General features: G+C 43.5%; 1 protein-coding gene across 2 annotated transcripts in view; it reads right to left on the bottom strand.

The window, feature by feature from the left end:
• ECI2 (enoyl-CoA delta isomerase 2) overlaps window positions 1-15,469 on the bottom strand; it is a 21,073-nt gene extending 5,604 nt beyond the window's left edge. The window contains exons 1-7 of one of the 2 annotated variants that reach the window (XM_082639359.1): window positions 15,386-15,469; window positions 12,426-12,588; window positions 10,207-10,305; window positions 9,793-9,981; window positions 7,160-7,229; window positions 3,518-3,620; window positions 2,655-2,775 (exon numbers count right to left, since the gene is read on the bottom strand). In XM_082639359.1, the coding sequence (XP_082495485.1) occupies window positions 2,655-2,775; window positions 3,518-3,620; window positions 7,160-7,229; window positions 9,793-9,981; window positions 10,207-10,305; window positions 12,426-12,588; window positions 15,386-15,441 (801 nt within the window). In that variant the 5' untranslated portion in view covers window positions 15,442-15,469. Of the gene's footprint in view, window positions 1-2,654; window positions 2,776-3,517; window positions 3,621-7,159; window positions 7,230-9,792; window positions 9,982-10,206; window positions 10,306-12,425; window positions 13,437-15,385 lie in introns of both variants that reach the window. The other variant, XM_082639360.1, reaches the window with a different exon arrangement.

Here is a 15,469-nt window from a genome sequence, read left to right as displayed (position 1 = left end):
CGGTCTGGGAGGATCCCATATGCCGCGGAGCGGCTGGGCCCGTGAGCCATGGCCGCTGAGCCTGCGCATCCGGAGCCTGTGCTCCGCAACGGGGGAGGCCACAACAGTGAGAGGCCCGCATACCGCAAAAAAAAAAAAAAAAAAAAAAAAAAAAATATTAGGAAGCTTAGCCTCTATTGAGTTGAAAAGTTACTTCCTCAATCTGCCATTTGTCTTGATTTTGCCCCAGAGGTTTTTTGATTGGTTTTAAATACCAGAAACTACTTTAGTATTGGTTATTTAGACTACAGAGTCATTTGTAGTTTTTTTCTAGATGTCAGAAATAATTTTGTTTCTTGATGAATGAAAAGTTCTTATGAAAGGAAATTAACTTATAATCAACAATTCTGTAAACAGCATATTTAGATTTCATTTCCCATAATCAGGTATGGCGGGGTTTTTTTAACGAATATTGCTAGAATATATAAACATATAATGTGCAAAGCATACAAATCAAAATAATGAAAGTATAAAGTAAACAGTTATTAATGTCACCTATCTTCTCTCTTCACCCCTAAAAGAAAGCGTATTGGAGAAAATGTGCTGAGAAGTCACAGCCTAAGGAACATAATCAGAAAACTGAAAGAAGAAGCCCAACCTTGGTAAGAGCCACAAACAGGTGCGTGGAAAGCTGATAATAAGCATTTAATTTACTTATAAACATTATCATAAGCAAACACTGAGCTAATTTTCAGAAATGGAGCAGTAGATGTAGTTAAGGGTTAGATGCTGGCGTCAGGCTGCCTGGTGGCCCTGGAGCTTCTTAACTTCTCTGTGCCATGGTTTTCTCATCTGTAAAATGGGATGAGAGCACCTGCCTCACAGGGCAGTTAACGTGGGCATTTACTGAACACATATAATGTGCATCAGCAGAGTGCCTCCTAGATACTGAGCACTCAAAGATCTATTACTGTTATGATTTCTGCCTTTTTATTAACTCAAAGAGGAAATGTACTGTTTGCTGACAGAGAAGCTAATAGGCAGAGGCACTACTTATTGCCCATAATAAAGAATAATTTGGTCATATGGGTTAAATGTTAACCCACGTTTAATATGGTATCTGTTCATGAAGCCAGGAATGAGAAACCCTGTAGAATGAATTCCTCTCCACAGCTTCTTTCTTCTGTGTCTTTTCCTGATTTTAAATTGAACCTTGGTTTAATTCAGTTGGGTGAACTCTTAGCAGTGGTCACTACTTGTCAAATATTTTACTTTGGGCCCAATCTTTTAGCATATATAATATATACGCATTTCCCTGATTTCAATTTTAATTCAAATTGTATCGTAAGGTGGGAGTCCTAGAAATCTTTGAAAAGATGATGTACATGACAATCATTTGGAATCCAGTGGGAGAATCAGGACAAGATTCAAATATGATGATATCTGGCCTCCAAGTACTGGAGAATGAGACCCCCAAGTTCAGGTCAGGAACTCCTGATCCCACCCTGCTCAAAGCAGGTCAATTAACTGGTCATTTAACACACAGAATGTGACAGAAGACTGTTAATTTCTGCCTTTGAGCAGAAACTTCCACCTACAAAGGTTAGGTAGCCTAGCATCTAGACTTCCATTTGCTATTTTTATGGGAAGATTATTAGTAAAAACTAGATCTGACCATATGCCTAAGCTCACTGAAAGCAATCCAGTAAAAGATGAGCCAAAGAGTTAAGGACCCTAATATATGGTCCTATTCGTGGAGAAAATACCTCTAAACAAAACCAGGAATCTCTTCAGTGGTAAAAACCAAATGTTCCCTGCAAGGCTGTATGTACATTAGCAAATTTTACTGCCACAAAAGCAAAAGTCACTCTAAGAATCTGATAACCCTAAGAGGTGGTTATTAGTTCTACAGTAAAAGTTCTAAGATCAACGTTCATCACATTTTTGTTTATAAGGATAAAAACTGGAAATATTCTAGGGTTCCAGTGTCAGGGACTGGTTAAATTAGATAAGTTAAATAACCCAAATGTTAGCACTGCTTATCTGAGTGGTGAGATAAGGAGTGACTTTTCAATGAACTCTTTTCTTTGTACTTTTCCATATTTTCCAAAATTTTATTTTCTACTATGACATATATTATGACTGTAGTAGGAAGAAAAATTAAAATCTATATAATTCAATGGTGAACATGACTTCTCTGAGCTTTGGTTTCCTTATCTGCAAAGGAGGGAGTGAAAGTAGAATAATGCCTGAAAGTTCTTCCTTATTCTAGATTTATAAATTCCAGGATTCATTTACTTGGAAAAAATGATCAAATAACTCACTTGCATAACCTCCAAAGCAGCTATTTTTTTCCCTCCTGCTAACAAGCTTTGAAGGTTCCTGACTATTTTAGAGTAAAAATGAACAAGTGTTGTGTAATAGGATTAGAGCACAGAGCCAAAAGAGCTGGGGCAATGTTTACAACAACATTCGTGTTTAGGAAAATTCAAGTTAATAGTAAAGGAAAAATAAAACGCGCCATATTAGACGAATTTTCTTTGGGGAAAATTTAAATTTGGTCCATTCTACCACAAACCATATGTAATCTGTTTACTACTAGCAACAATAAAGGAGAATTCAGAGGATCTCCTTTTTACTTGTATAACTTCATACATTTCTGGGAGCTGACTTACCCTGTCGGTCGCATACACGATATCAAATAGCCCGAGAATGGTGACGGAGATTCCCACAGCTGGTCCGTTTACCACTGCAACCAGGGGCTTCGGAAAATCTATAAAACAGTCGACAAAATCCCTACAGACGTGGAAATATAAAAGCATGTTTAAATATGCCACAGTAGCATCACTGAAGTATGCAGGCGAGACAGGGTGAGTCTGGAACGTGCCTTTCTGGCCAGGCTGGGGAGTGTCCCGTCGCCCAGCAGTGCCTCTCTGCTCTGCCACCTCCCCGGCCTCTCGCACCAGGTTCCGCCCATCTGAACGGCACTTGAGGGAAACACGCAGAGTCCCACAGGTCAGCCTTGGTTCAAATCCTGTGTTCTAGGCATTCGGTCAGGGACTTAAGCCAGCTGTAGACTCAGAGGCTAGGGTGGCCGCCAGCACGTGCTGCGGTATCACAGCTCAGTGGGCACCAGAGACGCAGCGGGGACTAATGAGGCGGGAGGAGACGCCTTCACGCCCTCTGTGTTTCCCGAGACCATTTCAAGTCTCCTATGAGCGGCGATCGTGGCAGTCAGGGCTCCCTCTGGCCAGAGGAGAAGCTGCTGAATTCCTCTGCCTCAATATGGGAGAAGTTAATTTGTAGCGATAGTTGACTCGTGTGCTTTCCAATTCAATGTGGTGTAGGAAGGCCAGGAGAACGGGTAACAGAAGTTACAGTGATGGAGCAAATGCCCTGATAGAAGTTTGGAGGATTATGCTTGCCTAAAGTCACAGCCGATTACACGGAACCTAAGAAGTATTTATTTTACTTAGGCGCAGCTCAAGACCACACTGGTAAGGATAAGCCCCCCGGGATGAGACAGACGTGCTCTCACCTCAGCAAAACGGCCCCGCTTCTGGCTTTCTCCTCCACTCCACCAGGGGGGATATCCGTGAAGTTGGTCAGGTCATTCCCACTACAGTAGTAGTCCCCACTGCCTGTAAACAAAATCCATGGCTCCACCACTCATTCACTCTACAGCAGTCACTGGGCATCTTGTATGTGCCAGGCTCTGTACCAAGCTCTGGAAATACACTGGTGGACCAGCTGGGGTCCTGCCCTAATTGACAGACTAGGGAGTCAGCTGGACCTTGATTTAAAGACACATGAATAACTGCAGGCAATGCAACTATGATGATGCAAAGGGACACGAGGACAGGAGAGCAGGCAACGGGGCTCTGCTCTCACCTGGGGGTTCAGGGAGGGACTTTGCTAAGGCGGGAATGACTGGACTGAGATCTGAAGGACACGGGCAGGGGTAGATGGCAAGAGGGTGGGGGAGTGTTCTCCAGCGGTGACAGCACGTGCAAAGGCTCTGGGTGGGGGGGACCCAGCGTAGGATGGGCTGAGAGAAACAGATGCCTTTAATTTTCTTTTTTCAGTCCAGACAGGTAAATTAGAAAACAGAATTTAGGAAACCTATATAACATGAATTAGAGAGGCAAGTCTAACTGATACAATTGTAACTCTATACCTTAAAAATCAAGAATGAACTTTTAATTAAAAAAATTTTTTTATTTAAAACATTTTTTCATTACTATTATTTTTTTGGCTGCACCGTGTGGCATGCGGGATCTTAGTTCCCCGACCAGGGATCGAACCGGTGGCCCCTGCATTGGGGACACGGAATCTTAGCCACTGGACCACCAGGGAAGTCCCTGAACTTACTTTTTAAGTGTTCCTGGATGATATAAAATATTGGCCATTTTTTTGATTCTTAATCTTCAAGGCAGAGATTTCAATATATAGCTAATATACACGAAATTTTAATAGATTCTAAAAAAAGTAAAATTAGTAAAACCAAGCATTCCTGATTATAATACAATAAACTAGGAATTGATAACAGAAATGGAAAACCAAAAAAAAAAATCCTTTCTGGAAATTAAAGGACCTACTATTACAACGTTTAGATCAAAAAGGAACTAGAAAACGAAAGTGAAGGATATATAGAAAATCACTATAGGAAAAGCACTATTTATCAAAACCTAATCTTTCAGTTTTCTCACCTGTAAGATACGAGTAATAATAGGGCCTAACCTCACAGGGTTATTGCAAGAAAGCTTAGAAAAGTTAAGAATCAAAAAGCTATCAGATGAATTAAAATGCTTAGACCAGTGCTCAGCAAACAGAAGTATGATATAAACGTTAGCCGTTATTACTATTACGAAACCCAGCAACTTCACTTCTAAGAATATAGCCTTTGGATATTTTTGCACATTCGCTGCAAGACATATGTCCAAGGATACCCTTGCAGCATGATTTTAATAGCAAAAGACTAAGTACAGTCTCCCCATTCATCAATAGAGGAATGATGAAATAAATTATGGAATCCCAAAACTTTCATACTTTGTAATCCTGCAGAGAAAAACTTAGATGTATACATGCTGACAGAGAACAATTTTTCGGGATATGCTATTAGGAGAAGGTGGGTATAGTATGTATGTACTACATGCTTCCTTTTCTGTTTACAAGAGGCGGGGTGCACACACGTACACAAATAGGCAGTTTCTGGAAGGCTCAAGAAAAGCTGAGTTTTTCTAGGAAACAAGACTGCGGTTCCAAGGAGAGTGAGATTCAGTTTTGTTATATGCTATTTCATAGTCTGGATTTTTAAAAAAACCATGTGCCTGTATTATACTTTTAGTTTAAAAAATTTTTATGTATATGTATAGCTGATTGACTTCATTATAGAGCAGAAACTAACACACCATTGTAAAGCAATTATACTCCAATAAAGATGTTAAAAACATTTTAATTAAAAAACCAGAAAACATTCTTCTCCTGTATCAAGCCAACGCCACCTCTAGACGGATTTTGTTGTCTCCATTCTCCGAGGTGTATTTGTGAAATACAAGGGCCATGCTCAACTCTTCCCTTTCCTTCACCCCCTCTCATCAGCTATTAGGTATCTCTCTTTCTCCCCACCTCCCTTTTTTACTGAAAGCTCTCTGATATCTCTATATAATATTATGTATTTTACAAATTTTAATGAAAATTAAAAGAAAATAAAATCACTCTGGGAATTCCCTGGTGGTCTAATGGTTAGGACTCCGCACTTTCACTGCCAAGGGTGCAGGTTCAATCCCTGGTTGGGAACTAAGATCCCGCAAGTTGCATGGTGTGGCCAAAATAGAAAATAAATAAAATAAAATAAAATCAGTCCTGCTTCCATTGCATCAACACACAGTAACAGCTCCCGTCTCCCAAGTACCTGCTGTGAGCCCTGCCCTGCACTGTCTCGTGCCACCACCTCGATCATTCTGTGGGGTCAGGAAGACACTGTCTTCTCCGTTCAGGAAGCAGAGGTCGCCCACAGGTAGTAAGGAATGAAGCCCGGATTTACACTCCAGTTGATCTAAGTCCTGACCCTCCGCTTGTACCACTACACGCAGTGCCCCTCCCAAGTTCAATGACCTCCACTCTCGGAGTTCTCATCAGCCCAGCCCAGGAGCATCCATCGTATTTTCCACTTATTATCACAGTGCTGATATAATCGCTAATGCTTTTTAGTATATCTTAAACACTTGCTATACTGTTGGTTTTTAGACTTGTCATTTTTAATACTTGCACAGTATATAGTCTATTGGATGTTCTATAATGTGCTTTATAATTCTGTCATGCAGCATATTTACAATGTTTTAACATTTTTACAATTATAAGTAATGCTGCAAAGATTATCTTTCTTGCATAAGACCTTTCCTTTTTCTTGGATCATTTCCCTAAAATAAATTCCCGTAAGTGGGATTCTTGTATCAAACTATATGAACATTTTACATATTGTCAAATGCCCTGTCCTTAGCTACTTACACTTTTTATAGCCATTACACTGCTCTCAGCAAGGGAGCAGACGCATTTACCCTACCATAACCTTGTCAGAATTGGGTATGACGGGCTTCCCTGGTGGCGCAATGGTTGAGAGTCCACCTGCCGATGCAGGGGACACGGGTTCATGCCCCGGTCTGGGAAGATCCCACATGCCACGGAGCGGCTGGGCCCGTGAGCCATGGCCGCTGAGCCTGCGCGTCTGGAGCCTGTGCTCCGCAATGGGAGAGGCCACAACAGTGAGAGGCCTGCTTACCGCAAAAAAAAAAAAAAAAAAAAAAAATTGGGTATGACATGAAATTTTGCTAATTCAGATAAGTATAAAGTGGTATCTCATCATTTTGATTTCTGTTTGTGCTTATTAATCTGGTTGCATTTTCCTTGTTTCTTTAATGCCTGGACTTTCTCATATAAATTATCTGTTCATTTTACTCACCCGTTTATCTAATAGGTCTTAGTACTTTTCTTACCAATTTGTATCTGCTTTTTACGTGATAAAGATATCAATCCCGTGTCTATCATATTTTTTATGTATTTAAGAATTAGAGTATCTTAGCACTAGGAAAGATATTAGAGCTTATTTACTCAACTTCCTACCTAGGTGAAAATCCTCCCAAATAGAAATTTAACCAAGAGATCTAAGAAAATGTCTCACCTGTTAAAACAGTTATGGCTGAATCATCCTTGCTTGCAGCCTCAAGTGCAACCATGATGTCGTGATACATCTGCGTGAAAGGGGGAAGATGAGGAAAAGAAGAAAACTCTGAAGACGATGACCATCACCAGGGGCTTCACTAAACACCAGTCTGCAAGCCCAGCCTCTGCAAAGCGCCTAACACTTATGTTGGCTGAATTTATAGAACCTAAAAGGCGGCCCGGAAGACTGAAAGGACTTTCATTCCTTTTATGATTACGTGGTGTGTATTCTGTACCAAGTGCTATGTAGAAGATGCTGGGGAATATATCCATGTTTTTCCCCCAAAATGAACGAGTAAGACACAGTCCTTGGGCTTTTGGAATTAATAGACGGGGACAGCTCTAAGATGGGTGGAGAGTACAAAGCAGCAGAAAGCTCAGGGGAGCTGCCGGTACTTTTCTGGGGTGGGCAGGATGGGGTGGGGAGCAGAGAAGATTTCCAGGAAGCAGTTTTTCATTTGGGATGTCAAGAGAGAGCATGAGTGTGGCAGGCAGTCTGGGAGTGCTGTGGAGAGTGAAAGGCTGGACTCCGTCAAGAACAGCGGGGCCAATGTTTCAAATCAGCAACATCTCTGAAACTCTTGGACGTGTAGCTGTCATAGCTTTCAAGGCATTTAAAACAGGTGCAGTTTCTACCTTAGATGAGGGAGAGAATGGTGAAGAGGGCTGACATTTACAGATACACATCCTTTACTGAAAAAACAGACGCATGGACTTTACATAATGTATGAATGGAGGTGAAATCATTTCTACTGAGGGAGGGAATGAGGAAGTAGCTCCATTATGACTACCGGGATGGTGATGCAGCATGACAGGGTATCTGGGAAGAGCCAGGCTTAAGGGATGGATAGATCACGGCTTCAACTTAGATCTTCCTGGTTATTAGTCATGTGAGTTGCAGCAATTAAGTACTTAACCTAATTATTTTATTGTTTGGCAGCAATAATGGTAGAGGCTCCTTGTGGGAATTAAACCTCTGCGTGGAAAGTACTGACACACACGCGCCACTCTGTAAAGAGTAGTTATTACTATTACTACCATGGATATATAAAAATGAGTCAGTGGGCTTCCCTGGTGGCGCAGTGGTTGAGAGTCCGCCTGCCGATGCAGGGGACACGGGTTCGTGCCCCGGTCCGGGAAGATCCCACATGCCGCGGAGCAGCTGGGCCCGTGAGCCATGGCCGCTGAGCCTGCGCGTCCGGAGCCTGTGCTCCGCAACGGGAGAGGCCACAACAGTGAGAGGCCCACGTACCGCAAAAAAAAAAAAAAAAAAAAAAAAAAAAAAAAAAAAAAAGAGTCAGGAGAAAAGGAAAAAGTTTTGAGACTCGAATGCTTTGTTAACTGCATAGTGCATATCCAACTTCATGGAATCCTTATTTAAGACTATTTTAAGGTAGTGTGCTTTCTCTACTACAATAGAGGTGATATGTCCAGTGAAAAGGGGTTACAGCCCTTTTGAATTTTACTCCCAGTTCAGCACCAAGTATCCAATTAATTCTCTTTTTTTGTCAAGGGGAAAGGGCTGAAGTGGCTATTTTTTCCTTAAACTTCAGTTTATTTTTTTTTAAATGAGGTATAACTGACGTATGTTTGTTTCGGGTGTATATCATAATGATTTAATATTTGTATACATTGTAAAATGACTGCAATAAGCCAACGTCCATGGCCACACATTGTTAAAATGTTTTTTCTTTGTGGTAAGACATTTTAAGATTTATTGTCTTAGCAACTTTCAGACACGGAAAACAGTATTATAGTCACTGTGCTGTACAGTATATCCCTGTGACAAATTCATTTTATAACTGGAAGTTTGTACGTTCTGACCCCATTCACCCCACACCTATGACAACCGCCAATCTGCTGTTCTCTGTATTTATAAGTGAGATCATGCGGTATTTGCCTTTTTCTAAGCTATTTCGCTCAGCATAATGCCCTCAAGGGCCATCCACGCTGTCACAAATGGCACGATCTCACAATTTTTTATGGCCGAACAGTGCTCCACTGTGTGTATGTACCATGTTTTCTTTGTCCATCTTCCATCGATGGACGCTTAGGTTGCGGAAGTGGTTATTTTTATTATCGTTCTAGTTCAATGACCGATTCAAAGACTAACAGTGCCCTTGTGAAGCAGCTCATTTCAAGCGGAGCTGGGTTATGATCTATTTAAGTTCTTCTCTCCCTTTTCCTCTACTTGTACAAAATAAAGCTCCACGCACGTAGATCAGTACTCACTCTCCAGTCTAAGTGACATGGAGAGACGTCCAGGGAGCGTCTACGACAACCTCAGAGACGCCCTCTGCATCGTCTCTTACAGTGACGTGTGTTTCGTTTATATTCACATCATTTATCTGTGTTTCCATCATCAGAAAAGCTGCAGTGCCTTCTGGGCATGTAGAACCTACCTGAAGCTCACAAATGCTAAATAATGAATGTCCCACTCTGCTGTATGAAGTAGCCACAATTATTAATCTTCTCTATAAATCAAACAAGAGCTCTCACAGAAACAGGAAGGATGCTGACACACTATAGTTTTTGAGTGAAACAGAGGAAGAAAAGAAAAGCAGGACGGACTCTTAGGGCAGGTCGTGTTACCTGAGTGGTGAGTGCATTTTTTTTGTCGGGCCGGTTCAATGTGATGGTTGTGATGCCATCTTGGGAGGTCACCACCAGGGCGTCACTTCCTGGTTGCTTCCTGTCTGCTGCAGGTGTCACCTGGCTGGAGGACTCAGATGAAGCACTCAAACTGGACACCAAGTCCACGTAGTTCTGCCTGGCGGTTTCCTGAAGAGAGATGACAATTTCAGCCCGTGGTCAATGAACAAGCATTTTGAGAAACTTCCTGTGCTAATAAGTACACCTGGCAATGAAGAAAGAATAGAGATTCTGGTTCGGTAGAGGGATCTCAAGATCTAGAAGGCTCATCTGTCATGGCTTAATAATGAGAAGCAACCCCTTCCTTTAGCAGCACAGCAAATGGAATGAGAGCAGAATGATAAGTAAACGTACCTTGGGCAGACTGCCAAGAGCATTCCAAGCATCCCACTTGGCCTTATTGATAAAGTCAAGCACACCTGGTTTGGGCACATTACAAGGTCCTTCAGTGGCCTGTGAAAAGGAGAGGGGCAATTATTGGGCAAACGCCCATGCAAACTGGAGTCTTAAATAATTAAGACCCATAAGATGCACGCTAGCGTGAATGCACCTTCCCCTCCCAAGGTACATAAATTGATTTGAATTTCCTTCTCCCTTTGATGCTGTTGCTAAAAATGCACAAGCAAGAGAGAAAAGACTGGAGGGACAAAATATGCTATTGGCTATCAGTCCCTAAAATAAGTTATAACTGCCTGTGCATGAAAATAATGCAAGATTAGGGTTTTGGGAAAGTATTGAATACTTTTCAAAAAATCATCATCGTTCATTAGTTTTACAGCGATGGTCACATTCTTCATACATGATCAAAATCTTCAAGCAAACAATCTTCAAAGGTAACTCGCCCACAAACATTTAGAACACACAGTGTATACTGAAAGCCCATTCAAAAGAAACACCCTCCCCAACCCAGTTCCATGGCAGATATCTGATAACTGAGCAACACAGCTGCAGCTGCATACAAGGGGGCAGGGGTGGGGTCACCAGAGCCGCTGGCCCTTAGGACACTTAACTGAAGGACACGCGAGCAGAAAGCAAAAAGCAACTAAAGTTTACTTGTTTGAGGGTAGGCACGCTGAGTGTTTTGAGATGAAAAAAAATATGCACTCAGTTATTTTCAGAGATGGCAATTTAAAACTCCATTTAATAACCATGTTTTTCCATTTCGTAATATAACTAGCTAAAAGAGGAAAGAAGAAAGAGGCTTTGAAAACCAAAGGCAGCAAAGGAGGCTAAGACTCTCCAAAGAAAAAGAGATAAGACTCACGTTGCAAGGGTTAGCCACTTGAGAAATTAGAGGCAATGCAGGCCGTAAGACTGCCCCCCTCCACTTCTGACACCAAGTGCAAGACTGGGGGGCTCCCGAGACCACCCTTGGGTTCAATAATCTGCTAGAATGCCTCACAGAATGCACTGACGGCTGTTGTACTCTTGGTTACCAGTTACTAGGGGGAAAGGATACGGATTAAGATCAGCAAGGGAGAATGCAGAGGGTGGGATCTGGGGAAGGTGTGTGTGGGACACCCCAGCCCGCCGCCAGCCGGCCACCGGGGAGTCAGGACAGCGCACTCTTCCAGCCCCAGGCTGATGCGTGGCAGCACACAGAGCACTGCCCACGAGGGAAGCTCATGCAAGCCTCAGGGTTCAGAGTTTTCACTGGGGCTCCACCACCTCGGCATGGTTAGAGTGTCATCGCAGCCCCTACTCTAAAGACCACTGTTAGCCTCTCCAGGCGAACAAAGACACTTCTATCACTCTTGGCATTTCAAGGGCTTAGAAATTACCTCGCGGAAGCCCAGGGCAAAGGTCAGACCTCTCTGGGGGCAAAGTTAAATTCTTTACTATACACACCAGTATGAAAGTAAGAGAGGCTCATATGCGTCACAGGAAGAGAAAAATAGAAAACACACAGGAACCCAGAGGGGCTGACTTCCTAGGACATTTTTCAGACATTGTAACTTCAAAACTTGAGTTTTAAAATTTTGTAATAAAAAATCTCAAACATGTACAAAAGTAGAATACTGTAATGAACTCCCAATCTTCATCACCCAAATTCAGTAACTCTCATTTTTGCCATACTTGCTTCACCCATCCTTTTCTTTCCTTTTTTGCTTCATTATTTTAGAGAAAGCCAAACACCATACTATTTTACCCCAGGTACTTAGTATGTGTTCCTAAAAAAAAAAAAAAATCAACATTTTCTTCTACAACCATGATGCCATTAAGAATAATTCCTAGGTAACATCTAATACTCAGTTCCTAATCAAACTTCCCCAATTGTCTCAAGACCACTTTTTCAGTTGATTTATTTTAATTAGTGGCCAAATAAGATCTACACCTTTGGTTGTTATATCTTTTAAGTCTCTTTTACTCTGGAGTGGTCCTGAGGAGTTACTGTTTGCCTTAATAATATTTTGAAGTCTAATATAATAAACTCTCATGTATACACTCTTGGTAGGAAAGGCAGCAACACAAACCCTAGAAGCATGAAGGCTGCATTTTAGTACAACACACAGCATGTCTGTCTGAGGACCTCTCTGCTCAAAATGTCTTTATGTCGCACCTGAGGCATTTACCTGCTTATACAGTGCATAGAGTTTTAGCTTCACTTCATTTCCCGGATCCTTCTTCAGGAGTTTCACCTGATTCATGGCGTTTTCAAAGTCCTTCTGGCTGGCTCTCATTGCTGGGCCACACAAGTGCAGCTGAAGTGCCGGGAAACGAGTGACCTGCAGAGGACTGCAAACAGGCAGGCTGAGTGCTCACCGTTCCCAGCCCTTACACGCCAAAATGCTACGGTTCTCCAGAAACAGTTTCCCTATACGTCCCCAGCCACCTGGCTGTGAATGGTTAGTGGTTTCCAAAACTGTCCCGAGATAAGAAATCAGTACAGAAGCTAACGGAAGTAACGTAGCCTTCAAATTAAACAGAGAAAAAGCAGCCAGAAGCCGGGGAGCCGTGGGATTGTGCCACGGGCAGGAAGTCAGTAGAGGCCTGTGGGATGGAGGAGAGCAGGAGTGCTGCGCGGGGTGTGAAGACTGCAGAGTCACTTGCGTACAACTGAAGTGAAAGCAGAGACCCAAAGAGTTGTGTTTAGAAGTGAAGTGGTTTTGATGTAAGAATGGTGTGAGCTGTGTCAGGTTGACATCTCATCTTCCTGGTTGGTAGTCACTCGGAGCTCAGCGTCTGAGGGGTCCTGCAGGGGACGTATCGGTAAGAGCAGATGAAGTGACTATATCATCTGCTATAAATCCCCAGAGTTTGTGAGGACCGTCCGAGAGTTTCAGTCTGGGCAAGGCTCCCCTCTGCCGATCCAAATAGCTCTCCAAGACCTTGGGGCACTAGGTCCTGCCGTGGGAAAGGGGACTCTTCGATCAGCGGTGGTGAAAGCCACGTAGCAGCCACCGAAGCATCAGCCTGCCTGGCCACACCAGCAAACTGCTCCAGCATCAAGGGACTTGTATTTGGGGGCTGGCAGCTGGGCATCAGCTCTTGGATGGCAAAGTCAAAACTCTTTACTGGCTCATGAAGAGGCATTATCCTGCATGCTACTGGCTTGTGAAATCATTATTATGCCCGCAGTGAACCTGTGTTAAATAAACAGTGGCAAAGACAATCTCAGTCTCTGAGTTTAATATGTCTGCCCCACCCCCAGACAAAATAAAGATACTGAGACCAAGGGGGTAAAGTACAAAGAATTCAGTCATTTGGGTCCCAAGGTCCAGAAACAGCCTCTGCAGTTGAAACTGAGTCCCCCTAAAACCGAGTTTCCTTACCGAGTTTGTGAGTCATCCCTCTGTCCAAAACTTTATTCCCTTTCTTGTCCCCTCTGACCTCAATCCTGGGCTAACTGAGCACTAATCAACCAGAGTCAGATGACTAAAATTGCTGCTGTCGATAACATCGTTTCTGTACTAAAACTGCTATTATAGACGTCATTGTTAACGTGCAGACTCAGGTTGTTTCTGCAGAAGCAGGATGAGCTCACAGACCCCTGTGCCATGGACCACCTGGCCAGAGAGTTATAAACCAGAGACATCCAATGATTAATAAATGTCACAAGAGGATAATTAACTCCAGCTTCTTTGTTCTTCCCCTCAAAAAAAAAAAAAAAAAGCCTGTACCACAAAGATCAATTTGGAGTGGACCTGAGTGGACCCACTCCCTTGCTTAGTGCCCTGCAATAAATCCTTACTTTGCTGCAAACTCCTGCTGTCAGAATTTGGTTTTCTGCCCCTCAGGCACATCAGCCCTTTGCTCAGTCACATAGTCACTGATCAGCAAAGTATAAACTTTTATCAGGTCAATTCCTTACTCTCTGCTCAGCAAGCATGTGTGTCCCAGCACACACACACAGGTGAAAGGAGGGGAAAATGAAGATGTAAGAAATGTTCAGAGGAGAGATGAGCAGTTGCTGGCATTCCAGATAGAGAGCACTTCTTTCTCAGGCAGGTGGAGGACCTACCTGGGGGAAATCTACCTGCCTTGGATGCTAGGCTGTGAAGCCTGCTGAGCAGACACACTCAACCCTCACCCAGAGATGTCTAATGAGCCAGGTACAGAGCAGAGACAGCAAGTGCTACCAGGTAAGTAACTTTTTAAGCACACACAGTAAGCCGAGGGGAGGGGAAAGCATCAATGCACAGCAGTGAGGTCACAAACAATGGATGTTCACAATAACGACCCTGAGTAATAAAGTTAATGGCATCAAACATGATTAAAATAATAGTTACAAATAAAGCCCAAACCTAACAAATGTATCACCTCCTCTGCAATAATGTAACTTTCAAAGAGTAAGTTCAAACCTTGAATTAGCCTCATTCAGTAAAATGAGCCTTCTATGAATTTTACATTAAATAACTGAATCCGTTTTTTTTTCCCAAAAAGGGAAAAACTCTGCATCTTACATGAATTTGGCACCTGGCAAGTTACAAGCAGAAAATGAAAGGAAAACTTAAAATGTACATAAAGGGCGAAATGTGCAAGTTCTCACAAAATATGGTGCAAACTTATTTATTTTAAAATAGAGTTTTAAAAAAATTACAAAACACGACCGCTTAGTATATAAAATCGGGAAAATCATAACTCCACCCCCGAAGGCAACCGGCACATTCCAGGGTTTTTCCCCTTGCCGGTGCACAGCCCGGTTCTGGTTTCCAAGTGGCCCGGCTGTGCATCCCGCCACCATTACTAAGCAGGACGTTCTCCACGAAGCAGACGGGTCACCCCCACCTGACCGCGGGGCGCGCTCCCACGGCGGGCACGAGCCCGCAGGGCCGCTCACGCGACCCCCCCACTCAGCAAAGCATCTCCGAGCCCGGCGGTGGGGGCGGGCGGGGACGCGCGCGGGGAGACCCAGCTCCGGCCGTCCTGACCCTCCGGCCCAGAGAAGGGCGAGCGGGAGAGGGACACCTGACGTCACGCTCTGCTGGAAGCCCACAAACCCTGCTGCTACCGAGACGCGATGACAGACAGCGCGCCCCCCGCAAGCACGGCGGCGTCCGAGGGCGACCTTGGGCCCGGGCTCGGCACTTACCTGCTGAGAGCGCCCGAGCACCACCGCCGCGCCACCCTTCCGGCCGCTCCGGCCATGGCTGCCCCTGGGCGTGGGCGGGACTGC

Source organism: Mesoplodon mirus, assembly GCF_964341445.2.
Source record: "Mesoplodon mirus genome assembly, chromosome: 12".
NCBI lineage: Eukaryota > Metazoa > Chordata > Mammalia > Artiodactyla > Ziphiidae > Mesoplodon > Mesoplodon mirus.
This window is presented reverse-complemented; position numbering and strand designations above follow the sequence as displayed.